General features: G+C 38.3%; 1 protein-coding gene across 1 annotated transcript; it reads left to right on the forward strand.

Moving 5' to 3' along the window:
* Positions 1-570: 570 nt before the first annotated feature.
* On the forward strand, positions 571-1590 carry LOC145076123 (uncharacterized). The gene is made up of 2 exons (XM_079022112.1): positions 571-1000; positions 1157-1590. The coding sequence occupies exons 1-2, from the start codon at positions 571-573 to the stop codon at positions 1588-1590; spliced, it is 864 nt and encodes a 287-aa protein (XP_078878238.1).
* The last annotated feature ends 17131 nt before the right edge of the window (positions 1591-18721 follow it).

The raw sequence follows: 18721 nt of genomic DNA on the forward strand, positions 1-18721 counted from the left end.
CCTCCTCAATCTCAACCAAGTAGCTCCGGAATGTCTCTTGAAGACATTGTCAAATCCCTAGCCACTAGTACCCAACAATTCCAAAAGGAGACAAGAACTAGTATCTCCAACCTTGAAGCACAAATGGGAGATATTGTCACATCCATATGCAAGTGGGAATCACATGGTAAACTCCCCTATCAAACCGAAAAGAACCCTAATGTCAATGTGGTGACCTTGAGAAGTGGAAAACAAATCGGAGAAAATAGTTTGAAGAAGAAGCCGAGGGAACAAGAGGAAGAAATAGAGATCATTCCTATTGAAGAACCTATACTCAAGAACGATGCACAAGTCGGAGCCCCAAAGAAGACTACCCCTCTAGTAACACCAATGGCCACTCAACCACCGTTCTCCTCCCGACTTGCAACTTCAAAGAAGAATATGGAGGAGAAAGAGATCTTGGACACCTTCTGAAAGGTGGAAGTAAACATCCCTCTACTTGATGCAATCAGGAAAATCCCGAGATATGCAAAGTTCTTGAAAGAACTTTGTACCAACAAGAGGAAGTTGAAGGGAAATGAGAAAATTTTGATGAATGAAAACGCATCCGCGGTTTTACAAAGGAAACTTCCACCCAAATGCAAAGATCCCGGAATGTTCACGATTCCTTGCAAGATTGGAGATGTCACTTTTAGTAGTGCTATGCTTGATCTTGGTGCCTCTATCAATGTCATTCCCTATTTGGTGTATGAATCATTGAATGTCGGACCCTTAAGTGAAACCGGTGTCATAATCTCTCTTACGGATAAATCAAGTGTCTTTCCTAAAGGTGTTTTGGAAGATGTCCTAGTGCAAGTGAACCAATTGGTCTTCCCGGCAGATTTCTATGTGATTGATCTAGATGAGCAAGTGTCCTCCAAATCGGATCTAATCTTGCTTGGGAGACCGTTTTTGAAGACGGCTAGGACGAAGATCGATGTGTATGCGGGAAGTTTGACAAAGTTTGATGGCGAAACAATAAGTTTTAATATTTATGATGCCATGAGATATCCTAGTGATGTTTCATCTTTGTACTTTGTTGATGTTGTTGAGCCAATTACTCAAGAATTGTTTGAGTTATCTAACGGTGATATGTTAGAGATGATCTTAAGCAAATGATTCGATTGTGGGAAGCTAGCCGAGCAATTAAAGTTTTATTCTTTGGATCCGGAAGTTGAGAAGTTGATAAATAAAATGGAGATGAAGAAATCCACAAGATTAGATGTCAAGCAAATTGAATTGCCCCCAACCCATACAAAATTGCCTCCATCCCTTGTTCAACCACCCGAATTGGAATTGAAGGTATTACCTCAACACTTGAAGTATGCCTACTTGGGAAAGAATGAAACCCTTTCGGTTATCATTTCAATTCACTTAACCGAATTTGAAGAAGAACAACTCATCAAGGTGTTGAAGGAGCATAAAGAAGCCATGGGTTGGACGATTGCGGATATTAAAGGGTTGAGTCCCTCCACTTGTATGCACAAAATTTTGATGGAGGATGAATGCAAGCCAAGCCGGGACGCACAAAGAAGGTTGAACCCACCAATGATGGAAGTTATGAAGAAATAGATTTTGAAGCTCCTTGATGCGGGGATGATCTACCCAATCTCAGATAGCCAGTGGGTGAGCCTGATGCAAGTCGTTCCAAAGAAGACGGGAATCACGGTGGTCGAGAACAACAAAGGTATGATGGTCCCCACCCGTGTGCAAAACAGGTGGAGAGTATGTATTAACTACCGCAAACTCAATGCAAGCACAAGAAAAGATCATTTCCCATTGCCTTTCATTGACCAAATGTTAGAAAGGTTGGCCGGTAAATCTCATTATTGTTGTCTTGACGGGTATTCTGGTTTTCACCAAATCCCGATGGCACCGAAGGACCAAGAAAAGACAATATTTACATGTCCATTTGGTACTTTTGCATACCGGAGAATGCCATTCGGATTATGTAATGCCCCGGCCACTTTCCAACGTTGTATGATTAGTATCTTTTCGGAATACGTTGAAAACATAATTGAGGTTTTTATGGATGATTTCACGGTATATGGCAACTCTTTTCAAGAATGTTTGACCAATCTTACAAAAATTTTAAAAAGATGCATTGAAACAAACTTGGTTTTGAATTTTGAGAAATCTCATTTCATGGTGAGTCAGGATCTCATTTTGGGTCACATTGTGTCTAAAAAGGAATTGAGGTAGATAAGGCCAAAATTGATGTTATTCAAAGCTTACCTTACCCGACTTGTGTTCGGGAAGTTCATTCTTTTTTGGGCCATACAGGTTTCTACCGAAGGTTCATCAAGGATTTTTCAAAGATAACAAGACCAATGTGCCAACTCTTGCAAAAGGAGGTTGATTTCGAGTTCAATGAGGCATGCAAAGAAGCTTTTGACAAGCTCAAAGAGTTTCTTACATCCGCTCCCATCATGCAAGCACCAAATTGGGATCTCCCTTTTGAGATCATGTGTGATGCAAGCAAGTATGCGATAGGCGCCGTTTTGGGTCAAAAGAATGGGAGGGCCTCCCACGTGATCTATTATGCATCAAGGAAACTAGACAATGCTCAAAGCAACTACTCTACCACGGAGAAGGAGCTATTAGCCATAGTGTTCGCCTTGGAGAAATTTAGACAATACCTACTTGGTACCAAGGTCATAGTGTATTCGGATCACGCAGCACTTAAGTACTTGATGACGAAGACAGATGCAAAGCCGAGACTCATTCGATGGATCCTACTGTTACAAGAATTTGACTAGGAAATCCGGGACAAGAGTGGATGTGAGAACCTCGTTGCCGATCATCTAAGCCGAATCACTTCAAATAAAACTCCTCTCCCGTTGCGGGACGAGTTTCCGGATGAGCATCTCTTTTCCCTTACTCAATCTATTCCTTGGTATGTCAATATCGTTAACTTTTTGGTCACAAAAAGGTATCCCGACGCATTCACACATGCTCAAAAAGACAAGTTGAAAAGTGATGCAAAATACTATATGTGGGATGAACCCTATTTGTGGAAACATTGTCCCAATCAAATCTTTAGGCAATGTGTACCCCAACAAGAGCACCAATCCATTTTGCAATTCTGTAATGAATTTGCTTATGGGGGACACTTTGGACCTAGCCGGACTTTGAGAAAGGTCCTTGAGTGTGGATTATTTTGGCCAACCATGTCACGCGATTGTTACTTGTTTTGCAAAAGTTGTGAGCGGTGCCAAAGGACGGGAAACATTTCGCAAGAGAACCAAATGCCCCAAAATCCAATCCTTGTTTGTGAAATTTTTGACATATGGGGGATTGATTTCATGGGCCCATTTCCCGTCTCATTTGGCAACGTTTATATTTTGCTCGCGGTTGACTATGTTTCTAAATGGGTTGAGGCCAAAGCCACAAGATCGGACGATGCCAAAACGGTTATCAAAATTTTGAAGTCTAATGTTTTTGTAAGGTTTGGTGTACCTAAGGCATTGGTTAGTGATCGAGGGACACATTTTTGTAATAAGATGATGGAGGTCTTGCTAAAAAAAGTACAATGTGACCCATCGTGTCTCCACTGCCTACCACCCTCAAACGAATGGTCAAGTGGAGATTTCGAATCGTGAAGTGAAGTCTATTCTAGAGAAGACAGTGAATCCGACAAAGAAAGATTGGAGTTTGAGACTTGACAATGCCTTATGGGCCTATCGGACCGCTTATAAGGCCCCGATAGGAATGTCGCCATTCAGATTGGTTTTTGGAAAACCATGTCATCTTCCCGTCGAATTAGAGCACCGCGCATTTTGGGCGGTCAAGCAATGCAACTTCAACATTGACGAGGCGGGAAGGCATAGGAAACTTCAACTCCAAGAGCTAGAAGAATTGAGAAATGACTCCTATGAAAACACAAAGATTTATAAGGAGAAAACGAAGCTCTTCCACGACAAGTCCATCACCCGGAAGCATTTTGAACCAGGGCATAGGGCCTTACTATACCATTCACGATTGAAGTTATTTCCAGGCAAGCTAAGGTCAAGATGAATTGGACCTTTTGTTGTGATAAAGACCTTTGACCATGCGGCGGTAGAAATTCAAAGCGAAAAGACGGGAAAAATTTTCAAAGTCAATGGGCACCGGTTGAAGCCATTCTATGAAGGTTTCAGTGCTAATGCTCTTGAAATCATCCATTTGGATGTCCCGATGTGTTGAAGCAAGCCAGGAAGACGTCTCGCCAAAGACTTTAAAGAAGGGCATTTTTGGAAAGCATTGTGCTTTCACCCTTTTTCAAATTCAAATAAATCATTTTGCAAAGCGTTTTATTTTGGGAATCAAATAAATTTTTGAAAGGTTTCACCATTCGTTCCCCGTTTTACTCCCAATTTTGTCAAAATTCTGAAACCGGACCTTACGGGGATCGTTTTAGCTTAAAAATCAAATTTTGCGAAAAATCTCAATCTTTTGAAGTGCCGGAGAACTCGCGGCCCGCGTAAAATGCATGAAGGACAACCCGCGGCCCGCGTAGGTCAAGGATCAAATTATGGAACAGCACCTGCGGCTAGCCCGAGGCCCGAGCCCATCCCGTGTGAAAGATCAGACTGTCCAAAGTTTTTCTTAGCAACTAGACTCGGCCTACCCGCGGGTGTGGTGTTAACACTTAGCAACTTTTTTATCATCGAATCAGCACCCGCGGCCTACTCGCGGCCCGAGTCCAACCCGCGTAGAGGGGTATGAAGATCAGTCGACCGATGAAAGGCTAGACGCGGCCAGCACGCGGCCTTCGCCCTCCCTGCGTGTTGGTCGTTTGACTGATTCTTTGGAGCTGTTGACTGCTTTGACTTTTGTTGACCAAGGGGTTTAATGAGTTGACCAACATTGACCCGGGTTTGACCTTTCTATACAATATATTAAACTCCTCCAGCACCCTTCTTCTTCATTCTAACCTAACAAATCCCCCATTTTCTCTCTAGAAGCTCAAGAACTCCATAACCCACTTCTCACAAAAATCCATTTTTCCGGAGTTCTACCGGTCAGAATCTCGTGAAACCACCGCCATTCTTCACCATTTTTCATCCTCTACAAACCCCACCCAAATTCCGGTCCGATCTGTGGTCGGAATTCCAGGCGCCACCACCACCCACCACCACCTTCTTTCGCGTTTTCTGGCCAACTCCGGGCACCATTGGAGATTTCGAGCACGGGGTTTTGTTTCTCTCCTCGAGGGCTTTCCAACCATACCAATCTTTCCGCAAAAACTCACAAAAATGTTCCGTCTAATTCCGGGTGCCGCCACTCTAGTCACCAAAAAGTCATCTTAAAGTTCGTTTGTGGGATTGTTTTAGCGATTAAAGCATCAAATACAGAGTAAAACTATAAGCTTGGGGTGTGTCTTGACGAAATCTTTTTGGTGGCACTAATTCATCCCGGGTCTAAGAAATTCGGTAATCTCATTCCTTTACCTTGATTATTTGCATCCCAATTTCCCATTTGTTGTTGGTATTGTGTGCCTTTGGTGTGGCTTGAAAGTTGTTATTGGTAAAATTTTGTCCTGAGTAAATGTCTAAACGTGCAAAAACGGGGACGGGAGCTACTTCCACTAAAGGAGGGTCAAAAGGAAAATCCAAGGATCCCCCGTTTCTTTTGTTGAATCGCGAGGACCGCAAAACTTATGATTTTCTCGTTTTAAATAAGCGTCAAGTCAAGTCAACAAAATTCCTCCATAGGGAATCTTTTGCTAGTCTTGGGGTACTCGATGGAGTCCAAGCGTTATTTGACAACATCGGGTGGGGTCAATTCCTCTATAACCACGCCGCCACCTATGTTGAACCCACCTTGGAATTTCTTGCCACATTCACTCCCGAGGAGGAAGCCCAAACCATCACCTTCCAAATTCTCGGTGAGAAACGATCCCTACCGCATCGGGTCGTGAACGCCCTGATGGGCACTCTAGTGGACCACCTATATTACCAACAAGACCCATGGCCCGAAAACTTCAATAAGCATCACTTTTGGCAGCAAATTACCAACGAGCCACAATATTCGAAGTTTCGGATTAGTAGTGTACAACCTGAAATTCGAATGTTAGATTGAGCGGTTTTTAGCCGACACGACCTAAACGAGAATCGAAGATCTCGTTAAGAGTAGCGTAACGAGAGAAAGATGGGCGAAAGCGGACGTCAGACGAAGAAGTTATGAGGATTTAACGGACCAATACTGTCCCAGCCTGTTAATAATATAAAATTTAAAATCGAGTCAAAATTAGCCAACGAAGTCTAAACGAAAGTTGTAGAGTAAGTTCCCACCTTTGCGTGGATATAAAGAAAGTCGAAAACGGAGCTCGTACGCGAAAGTTACGAATTTTTAAAGCTGAAGCATGAAATTGCGAAGTCTGTTGCTAAATCGATGACGTGGCAGCACCACAACTGTCCGATGATGGTCTCAGAAGTCGCTTCGGATTGCGACACGCCACCCCTCGCATATGCCCCGCGTACGAAGGCATTACGCCTCGTGTTCCGACCCTTGTGCGGTTCCGAGAAGAGCCACGATGACCCAGCAGCGAAGCGACACGTGTTGTACGATGCGAGAGTACGCCCAGCGTAGGTCCGAGGTACGCCCAGCGTACCGAGGCCTCGCAGGCTATAAAAAGGCAGCGAGGGCAGCCTCATTCTTCACCCATTTTCACTTCTCTCTCTACAAACTTTCTCTCTCTAAGTGCTATAAACCCCCCTAAGCCCTAGTTAAACCCCTTAGCTCCCAAGGGAAGTCCCGAGGCTCCCGGAGTCCCGAGAAAAGAGCCTTTCGGTTTCGAAACGCTGCTCCAATTAAGTTCCGGTTTTCAATAAAATTCGTTGTAAGTGTGCTATGCTTACGCAATATTTAATATAGCTTTCAAATAATTATAGGAATGTTATTAGGTCCTTAAAATAATTATTTGGGCTATTTTTATGAGTTATATTGAGTGTTATTAACGCTTAATAATAGTCAGACTAATTAATTTGTCGCGGTTATCGTTAGACTAAACCCTAGTGGTATTGGTACTAGGTTTTATCGAAGGAAAATCGTTTTGAGAATATCGAAGTGCTATCCGAGTGCTGAGTCATCACCTTTCAGGTGAGTGAATAGTTACTTTCAGCTTACACATAGATATGAAGTATTTTATATAAGTTACGTGCTATGTGTGCATACTATCTGAATACTTGCTATCTATGCTGGATGAACGTTTAATACATGTTTTCAATGATTTAAATTGTATATGTATTTTATATCTACAAAATGTGTTGGGTAAAACATGGTTAGATGTAATAGTTGTTGTGTGACAAAATAAAATAATGAGAGGCCTCGTTGTAGATGTTATTGATGATCCAGTCATCTAGCGGAGTATAGATGACAACCACGGACTATTCTAGACAGTCCAGTGGAACACTAGCAGGCTCGCAACCTGTAGGTGTTTATTCGAACTGTGTGTTTACTCGAACTGTGTGTTTATTTGAACTGTGTGCTCACCAAATGTACTCCATCCCCCACATGGTTGCCTTAAGGACATCTATTGCTGAGGAATCCCCTTAGTAGTAGTGTCCATCCCGATGATAGTCCTTAGACTAGGTCCCTTGTGTTAGATGTCTTAGGGACGTAAAGTGAGGATAACGGAAATGGGTAATCGGGTTTGTTTAGTTTAATAAAGTTAATAAACTTATTTATTGTGGGTTGAAAACCCTATGTGCTCACCAGGCTCCCAGGCCTTACCCACTCAGTTTCATGTATTACAGGTAGTGGCGCTTGAGCATAGATATGATGTTTGGACGAGGTATTACGGATAGGCCTGTAGATATGAAATAATGTAATAAGGCTTATATTGTACTGTTTATGCTTTTGATATGTACGAATATGACATCCCAAGTCTTTTAATGAAATACATTTCTATGGAAATGCTTTTGATAAATCTTTATCATATTTTGTTTTGGGACAAATTCCGCAACACTTTTATATAAAATGTTACTCTGATTTTTAAACAAAGCATAAACAAACCGGTCTTTCTGGCCGTGATTTTGGGGATGTCATAGTTGGTATCAGAGCATTAGTTTAAGCGAACTAGGAATATGGATTTATTTCTAGACTTAAACTTAGAATGCTAAGCGATGATTGTGAGGTGTGAGCACTATATTATTTTAGGAATTGTGCCTAAAATGCTTTTATGTGCTAAATGTTTGTGCCTGATATGCTGTTATTTGTTCGGATCTATGGTCTGTTGCCGACCGGATCTGTAAACCTTATGAGTTTAGGATTCTAAGCATTTAACTACGATATTAGAACTAGCATATAAACGTTTCGGAGTGATATGGATGATTTAAACGTCAATCCTAAGTAAAGGTCTACATTCACCTTATTCGGTGTATAGATCAAGATTGCAAGTGTTGGGTTTTGAGCAATCTAACACTTCCTAGGTGTGCATGCAACCATAATAAACCTTGGATCTATGTTTGTCTAAATACATGCAAAATAATAATTTTCCAAGGTTCATAACCTATCTAACATGGCATGGGGTACTTTTAAACATAAAAGAATTAGATGAGATTACATACCTTTTGATGATGAGTTCAATTCCTAAGGAGTTTGAGGGCCAAGCACCAATAGTGTGAATGCCTCAAATGGAATCACAAAACACCACAAACACTTGGAAAACTTTGAGAGAGTATACACACTTGTATTTTCGGCCACACACAAGCACACACACACACACACTAGTTCACTAGTTACCCTTAGGGGCCATTTCATGCAATATAAGCATGCTTATATAGTGTACATGATTAGGGTGAAACCCTAATAACCCATGTCTTTTTAAAAGCTCCATGGATCATCCATGGACTTCCATATAAGCCTAGCCCATTAACAAATGAGTGTTAGCCCACACTATATAATAACAATAGCCCACAATCTAATTAGTCTTCCTTTTAATCTCTAAATTAATTCATAATTAATTTAAGACTAAGATTAATTAAATAACATAACTTCATATTAATATATTATAACTTATAACATATTAATAAACATATGTGTATAACTCTCATAAAATTATCCATAAATAGTTTGGATGAGATGCAACCCAAATGGACCATGCCGGTCGGGTCAAGTATATACCAAATAAGTTATGGACTTAGACACCTTATCCAACAGACTCCCACTTGGATAAGTCTAATAACTGTATTTGCCTATATAACTTCAGGAACCAACCAGCAATCGTAGCTCTCGAAAACACCGTTGAACTATGAAGCGCCATTTTAAGATAAGTGATCGTATAATCCTCTGTTCTCATGATATCAGCCGGACAAATACCTGGAACAACGTCGTACTTATTGTCCAACAGTTTGTTTCCCGATTTTCGATTTGTTTGACAAAGAACTTAATCGAAGACATCAATTTAGATCTGACCGGCCGGTACATAGGTTACAACAAAATCATCGAGAGGCCCAGATATCGCTTCTATTTCTAGAAGGAACAGATAAACTTCGGCTCATATGCTTGTTCTACTACTTGTTGAATTGTACACAAAGGCACGTTTTATAACATCAAGTTACTGATGCGTTTACGTGCAATCAATGCACAACCAACTCATAGGTAACAACTCATATCTCTAGCTTTGAAGATTTATATGATATTACCGTCTCACGATCACTCGAGATAAATTCCATGAAGGGATACAAGTGAGCGTGGGTTTATTCCAATACTCATAACTTATGAGCACTCATGAATGTTGTAGCAACCATTGCTATGACTAAACCCATTTAGCCATCTACAAACTCGATTCATGACAGTCTTGATTCATACCTACTTCCAACATATGAACGACTGTGGAGTGTTTAAATAACTTAGTCATTCGGAAAGAATAACCTAGCTATTTGGGAAGTCAAAACATGCAAAGTGAAACACAATAATAATCGAATCCAATATGGTCTCAGAACCCTTTTGTATATAAATAGAACCACCTTTTATTTATCACCATATTGATTACACATTATTCATTGTATAATGTTTCAAACAATCAACTTAAGACTTGAATAAAAAACAACAGTCGTCCTATGCTCCTAGCATGTACACTTTGTTTTTCTAAACAATAGTTATGCCATACTCCAAGTATGCACACTATGTTTGTCTATGATCCTTACATTGTGATGTAGATCAATTGAACATGATTCCAATCATACTCATTTCACAATCCCAAATCCTTATTGTAAATGTGAGAATCCCCGATTCCTATCATTTACCAAAAAACTGTTAGATTTTAAACTTTTATGCAATGTTCCTCTTGTAATGATTATGCACAAAGTCACCAAAACCTTGTCACCAGTCATTACAGAGTATTCCAAAGAAGGTCAACTTCTATGGAACGGAAGTCTCATATTCAAAGTACATTGCTTTGAACATCCTTCTTGCATTAAGGTTTTCTAATCTTACATAGATTGAATAACTTCCACCTATATATGGAGACATTTCCATAGTCCCATTTTGACTATCACTTCCGAACAAGAGTTACTTCTTTTCAGAACATGTCAACACGGTCCTTTCCGACAACTTACATCATACTTCCAACTTTCCCTAAGCAACCAATCTTTGGCGAACCTCAGATTGTCCTCGACAATTGCTTAATCACTTTAGTCATATCCAGTTCTAGACTTTTCCCTTCTCAATGCCTTAAGCATTTGGAAAATTTAGAAAAGATGAATATTATAGCACATGCAATCGATCCTATATCCAAAGCATATGGGACACGATTCATGATGTTTGACATAAAGACATGATACTAGACAAGTCTTTTGCTACAATATTTTTTATTTGCCATGTTTTCAAAATTTAACTTTGAAGAGGGATGCCGTAATCATAATCGAATTTTGAAAACACAATATATATAGAATTTCTTCAAGTTGAACCATTCCAACATAAAATTCATATATATATATATATTCTTGACTAAAGATGGTTAAAATCTCAATCTAAGCTTCTAGAATTGAAATGAAGTATAATTTCCTCTCCCTTAATTATAGCAAAACAACTTTTCAACCCCTGCAACTTCACGAATTGAAACTTTGTTTTCTATAATTAACATTGCTAACTTGCAACACTAAACGTAATAATCATGCTCCCACTAACATGATGATTATCAGCATAACACTTATGCTCCCACTAGCTCTGACATATTTCCAGAAATCTGCTGGACTTCTGAAATTTAGATTCATACACCCTTTCTTAGATAGCTCACATGTGTGTCTAAACAATTTTCAACCGTTGCCATTTCTCACAAGTCCATGTTAGTGTGCCGGTGAACCACACGCGCTCCACTAACGACTTTTGAAAATGCAAATAACACAATTGATATCTAGGTAAAATCTACTTAGTGAAAGCGTTTCCTCACCATCATTTTCATGAATCGGACAGAAACCTTATGACACTTAGATTTTATAGTGTATGAGTTCCTATCCATGTGAATTTGTCAAAACCATAATCACAAGATCAGTTTAGTGACAAATTCAGCCTTACATGGATTAAACTTGTTCAATCTTAGTTTCTTGTCACCTTGGTAGCACAAGGCCCACCAATGCTTCCAAGTTGAACTCTGATAACTCACATGCAAATTCAACTTATTTGAAGTAGGTACAGAAATAAGAATTATGTCAACACGATAGGTTGCAAACCTTAAGTCGTGTGCTAGTGATAAATTACAGGTTTTACTCTTGATTAAATCTCGAAACTCTTTCAGGATCTTTAAGGCTCCCACTGTCCCCTTGACATATAAGTTTCCCCAGTCAAGAACCATTCCTTGACAAAACAAATATTCAAGGGACAATGTGGATTCTTATCAAGACTAACACTTCACACAATTGGTCTTATTTTGGTCTTTGTCTCATCCAAGACATCACATCTTACCAATCTCAAATGTACAAGAGTAGAAAACATTTTACTCTTACATTTGACTAGTGTTAATAAATCTTCCTTTATGTCACTCAAGGTTACAATCTTGGAGTATGACTCTAAGAATTGTTTTGGAACGAAGTATGACTCATCTTCTTGATTTTAACCAATGCAACAATTCATTACCTCTCTTCTTAGTCATAACAATGCACTAAGACGTCCTTAGAGTATGAATTTGTGATATGGTTTCATAATCATTAAGATGATCATGAAATACGATACTAAAGTACTCTCCCATCCTTTCAGATTTGAGAAACTTTTATCTTTCTGCCTAATTTGATTCTTCTCATTTGTTTTGTCATACATTGTAACCTTTCCAATGTTACAAAATTATACTTAACCTTATAAGTATAATCATATTTACTAATCTTCAGTAAATCATGACAAATCAATCTTTGTGGTGGACCTTGACCAGCGCACACCCAGTGTACCTAATTCCTTAGTCCTTCAATTGACTCATATATACATGTGATCAAAGAATTAGTCTTAATTTTCAAAGATGAAAATTCTCATTCATCATACAATACAACTTGTATGATTCCAAGTTTCTGTCCAATTGAAACTTGGGTGATGAAAACTTTCTTCATTCGGTAAATTCAGACACTACCACAAATGAAGGAATCAAATCCACTTTCCAATATTGCTATTACTGGAAACATATAAGCAACAATTTTCCACAGATGCCATTGTAAGGATATTTTTAAAATAAATAAAATTAAAACTCTTTTTTTTTCTTTTATTTTAAAACTTTGCGGAAAAACTTATCCTTACAATCCACATGAAAACCCTGTTGTTATCTATTCATAAGCAATATATTATAACTCTTAAGCAACAACTTAAAATTCTGATTGTCGAACCATGCGATCGAAACCCACCTTTGCAATCAGAATCAACATATACTTACTTTAAGCTTCCTATCTTTTCTTTGATTCTTAAAAACATCAGCATGTGACCCATTCACATTATGTAATAAGAATCTCCAAATAGGAGGACTTTACCCGAAGTAGAGTCAAACCTCTTGACTTGATCAACCTTATGACCTTTCAGGTGAATAGGGCAGCTTCGCAACCAATTCCCCTTCCTTTGGCAACAAAACACATGGACCCTTTGGTAATGGCACATGAGACCATCTCAGACTTAGTCTTTCTCTTTACCATTTGGTCAACCGAGTTGACTATGGCCGATCCCTTTCCATTGGGAAGAGAAATCCTTTTCTAGATATCCAATGCTACCATTGTCAATGTCCATTTAAGACTTGGGAAGTTGTTCTTTTAATCAAATTTGCTTTACTGGTGTTCCGAATCATTGCTGATTCCACAACACCAAGCAAAAATATAACATCATTAAGGGTCATGTCATAGTCTGTCTCATAGTAGTCCCAAAGAGACTCACTATGTTACTAAGAAAGTGATTGAACATCCAACTTTCACGAGACTTTGACACCCAACTCTCCTGGCTTGTCAATATGTGACTTTATCTCCAAGATGTGAGCAAACATAGACTATGCTTGCCAATAGGGATTGAGTGATTTAAACTTTTCAAGAACTTGTGGGGGAGGGAGAATAATTGGAGGAGGTGGAGGAAGTGAAGCATGATGTTGAGGGACACCATCTTCAAGAGATTTGGGAAGATCATAGTTGTCTGAAACAGACATCTATAATGGGAGAAAATCAAGTTAGTTGATTCAAAGTCCTTAATATAACACCCAATATGAAATATTAAGGCTAGGACCCAACACAATATTTTATAATTTGGAAGAGGGATGCTGTAATCCAAGCTATAAAATATTTGAAGGTAGGCGAATGACGATTCACCAATTTCCACCATGAAAAACGAAATAATTTATTAGGTTTTAATTGGATTTGAAATTCCTAGATCTTTTGAGATTCATTGAACTTTTCAATGGCATGTTTCAATCTCGAGTGTGCCCTCTCAAATTTTGTGACTGGGATGCCGAGGATCACAAAACAAGGTGTGAATAACCATACCAATTCACTTGGTACCCTTAATATTATCACCCAATCAATGTGCTGGTTAACCACACACGCTCCATTGATCTATGACAAACATTAAGTCACCCTTCGTGATCCTTACTAGTCCAGGTTAGTGTGTCGGTTAACCACACACGCTCCACCAACGACTTGGTAAGGTACAAAGTGTGAATTCCATGGGCTAGCACCAAATTCACATTTTTCCTAAAGTAACTAAGATTGGGAATTAAATAAAAAATATTTAGTTACTTTATAATATTCATTATACTTTTAATGAGAATTTAAAGTCATTGTCCTACCCGTTCGGCTAACGACCCTCCACCGATCAAGCAAGCGGTGGGTGAGAGTGGACACCCATTAAGTCGCCATTTTATAGGCAACAACCTTATACCCACCTTATAGACCGGCTTCGTGAATGAGGCCTACTAACGGTAAAACGACTTGTTCTTATACATATATATAATAATTAACCATTAATGTTATAAATAGTATAAGTGTTGAATTTTAACTTTTAAAATTCTAAGTGTTGGAATTAAAGTTTATTAAAGTGTGTGAAACTTTTCCAAATTCCAAAACTTGAGGGCAAGTTTTGAAACTATTCAAAACTAATTAATTCCATGATTTATGTGTTTAAAGTAGTTTTAATCCAAAAACTCTTCAAGTTCCATAACTTGAGGACAAGTTATGGAAGACTTTAAACTAATAAAAGAATTACTTTTCTTTATTTTATAACTTATGGAATTAATTAAGGTTACAAAAGATGAACCTCCATAACTTAAGGACAAGACTCTTCATCTTTTTTAACCATCCAAGACTTTTCATTTCATAACTTATGAATTAAAGGTTCATAAAAAATGAAGACTCTTCATTTTCATGTAACTTGTGTGTTTTAAGTGCGTGTTAAATAAAAGTGACCTTTGGATATCCATAACTTGAGGACAAATTATGGACTCCACTAAAACACATAAATGATCAAGAATTAATTCTAAACAATTCAGTAAATAATTCCTATCATCTTCTAAATTCATAAGAACATGAACATGATCATCAAAATTTCAAGAATTATATGAACACATAAAATCATGGAATTTTGATTATAACTTTGAAATTTGTCCACCATCATCATTACCACATCAAAAATAGGTTTTATGAGTCCAAAACAGTTTAAGGTAATGATTCTAGACCAATTTTAGCACCAAAACTCGAAGATATGTTGTCTGGGGTTCCAACTCATCGAGTGCATGAACCAACTCGCCGAGTTGGATGAGTTTTGCCTTGGACTCGTCGAGTCCCTTCATGGACTCGGCGAGTCAGCTGTGCAGACAGCACAAAATCTTTGATTTTCAGCAATTTGCATCAAGTATTCAAACAAGCAAGCCTAGGCTCTGATACCACTGTTGGGTTTTGAGCAATCTAACACTTCCTAAGTGTGCATGCAACCCTAATAAACCTTGGATCTATGTTTGTCTAAATACATGCAAAATAATAATTTTCCAAGGTTCATAACCAATCTAACATGGCATGGGGTACTTTTAAACATAAAAGAATTAGATGAGATTACATACCTTTTGATGATGAGTTCAATTCCTAAGGAGTTTGAGGGCCAAGCACCAATAGTGTGAATGCCTCAAATGGAATCACAAAACACCACAAACTCTTGGAAAACTTTGAGAGAGTATACAAACTTGTATTTTCGGCCACACACAAGCACACACACACTAGTTCACTAGTTACCCTTAGGGGCCATTTCATGCAACATAAGCATGCTTATATAGTGTACATGATTAGGGTGAAACCCTAATAACCCATGTCTTTTCCTTTCCAAGGATCCATGGGTTAAAAGCTCCATGGATCATCCATGGACTTCCATATAAGCCTAGCCCATTAACAAATGAGTGTTAGCCCACACTATATAATAACAATAGCCCACAATCTAATTAGTCTTCCTTTTAATCTCTAAATTAATTCATAATTAATTTAAGTCTAAGATTAATTAAATAACATAACTTCATATTAATATATTATAACTTATAATATATTAATAAACATATGTGTATAACTCTCATAAAATTATCCATAAATAGTTTGGATGAGATGCAACCCAAATGGACCATGCCGGTCGGGTCAAGTATATACCAAATAAGTTATGGACTTAGACACCTTATCCAACAGCAAGAACCTGTAGCGGAAACGTGAATGGAAATGGGAACCGAAACCAACCCCCAGTGATTGAGCAAATACCGGTTGTGGTAGCCGCTGTTGAGCCAATAACAATGGCCGAAGTGCAAGCAATGATCCAGGCGGTGTTGGATCGTCAAATGGAGGAAACCAGACGTTTGCTCCAGCAAAATCGAGAGGAAGCGACCATTCAGATCGAACATTTCATGGATTAGCACCTTATTCACATTTTTCCTAAAGTAACTAAGATTGGGAATTTAATAAAACATTTAGTTACTTTATAATATTCATCATACTTTTAATGAGAATTTGTAAGTCCTTGTCTTACCCGTTCGGCTAACGACCCTCCACCGGTCAAGCAAGCGGTGGGTGAGAGTGGACACCCATTAAGTTGCCATTTTATAGGCAACAACCTTATACCCACCTTATAGACCGGCTTCGTGAATGAGGCGTACTAGCGGTAAAACGACTTTGTTCTTATACATACATATATATATATATATATATAATTAAATCATAATAATATAAGTATAAGAGTTGAATTTTAACTTTTTAAAATTCTAAGGGTTGGAACTAAAGTTTAACTTGACTTTACTTGTTCCAAAACTTGAGGGCAAGTTTTGTAAACTTTCAAAACTTTTCATTTCTTGTAACTTATGAGTTTATTAGAGTAATAAAATGAAGACTCTTCATTTTTCTAATTCTTGTGTTCTTTTAATGGTTTCTAACTCAAGTGACTTTTGGTTTTCCATAACTTGAGGACAAGTTATGGATACCATTAAAACACATTATGATCAAGAATTAAACTACCACATAGGTTACAAATAATTCCTATGATCATCTAAACATCATAAGAACAAGAACATGAATACGAACACTTTCATGAATCAAAATCACATTTAAAACTTTGTAATTTTGATAACTAGTTGTTGTAAATGAATTATCAAGACATTACACCAACTAAAACAAGTTTTCAAGTACCAAAACAGTTTAGGGTAATGTTTCTAATCCATTTCCAGCAACTAAAGTCGAAAATCTGGACTCTGTCGACCCTACTCGCCGAGTGCTTGAACCTACTCGACGAGTAGGTTGAAGATACAAGTGAACTCGTCGAGTCCCCCCATGGACTCGCCGAGTCCAGCAGTCAGACAGCAAGTTTTTTGACTTTCTCCATAATATTGCAACAAGTATCAAACAAACAAGCCTAGGCTTTGATACCACTGTTGGGTTTTGAGCATTCTAACACTTCCTAAGTGTACATGCAACCCTAATAAACCTTGGATCTATGTTTGTCTAAGATACATGCAAATAATTATTTTTCCAAGGTTCATATCCTAACTAGCATGGCATGGGGAACATGAATCAAATAAAGCTAGTAGAAATACTTACCTTGTAGTTGTAGTTGATTCCTTGGAGTTTTAGAGCCTAGCACCAATAGTGTGGATGCCTCAAATGGAAATCACAAATCACCACAAACTTGGAACTTTGAGAGAATAGTCACTACTATCTTGAAATCGGCCCTCACCTCAACAAGTGTCAACTAGTGTGATTTCAAGAACCAAAGCCTCCTTTATATAGTGTGATGGATTAGGATTACTTCCATGTAAACCCTAATACCCATGTCTCTTCATTTCCATGAGATCCATGGGTTAAAGCTCCATGGAGTATCCATGGACTTTTTTCCATGCAAGCCTAGCCCATTCCAAATAAGCACTAGCCCACACTATATAAATATAGAAGCCCATATTTAATTAGTAATATCTTTGATCTCTAAATTAATCCTAGATTAATTATAGATCACTACTAATTAAATAATATGATCTTATATTAATATATTAGAACTTATAATATATTAATAAATCATAACTTGTACTATTCTCAAATATTATCCATAAATTGTTCGGGTGAAGTGCAACCCAAATGGACCATGCCGGGTCGGGTCAAGTACATACCAAATATAGTTATGGACTTAGACACTATATCCAACAGTCTCCCACTTGGATAAGTCTAGTAACTATAGTTGCAAGTATAACTTCAGGAACCGATCAGTAATCGTAGCTCTTTAAACTCTGTTGAACTAGAACGCGCCATTTAGATAAGTGATCATATAATCCTCTGTTCTAGATATCAACCGAACAAATACATGGAACATTGTCTTGCTTATTGTCCAACATTTGTTTCCCGATTTCCGATTTGTTTGACATAGAACGCAACTGAACACATCAATTTAGTTCTGACCGGGCCCGGTACATAGGTCAAAACAAAATCATCGAGGGGCCCAGATATCAGCTTCTAATCCAAGAAGGAACAGATAAAATTCGACTCATATGTTTGTTCTACCACTCATTGAATTACACACAAAAGCACGTTTTATAACATCGAGTTACCAATGCGTTTTCATACAATGAATGCATAACCAACTCGTAAGTAACAAATCATATCTCTAGGTTTGAAGACTTATATGATATTATCGTCTCATGATCACTCGAGATAAAATTCCATGAAGTGATTCCAGTGAGCGTGGGTTGAGTCCAATGCTCAGAACTTATGAGCACTCATGATTGTTGTAGCCATGTCCAACACCTTAGACCTCTACAACC

The sequence above is a fragment of the Lactuca serriola genome, chromosome 9, assembly GCF_051521515.1.
Source record: "Lactuca serriola cultivar US96UC23 chromosome 9, Lser_US96UC23_V15, whole genome shotgun sequence".
NCBI classification, from domain to species: domain Eukaryota; kingdom Viridiplantae; phylum Streptophyta; class Magnoliopsida; order Asterales; family Asteraceae; genus Lactuca; species Lactuca serriola.

What these genes read in the sequence shown, in the direction of transcription:
- LOC145076123 (XM_079022112.1), top strand. Translation starts at nt 571, where the DNA reads ATGAATGAAAACGCATCCGCGGTTTTACAAAGGAAACTTCCACCCAAA. An exon ending in GTTTGATGGCGAAACAATAA is followed by an intron (nt 1,001 to 1,156) that starts GTTTTAATATTT and finishes GTGGGAAGCTAG; the next exon opens with CCGAGCAATTAAAGTTTTAT.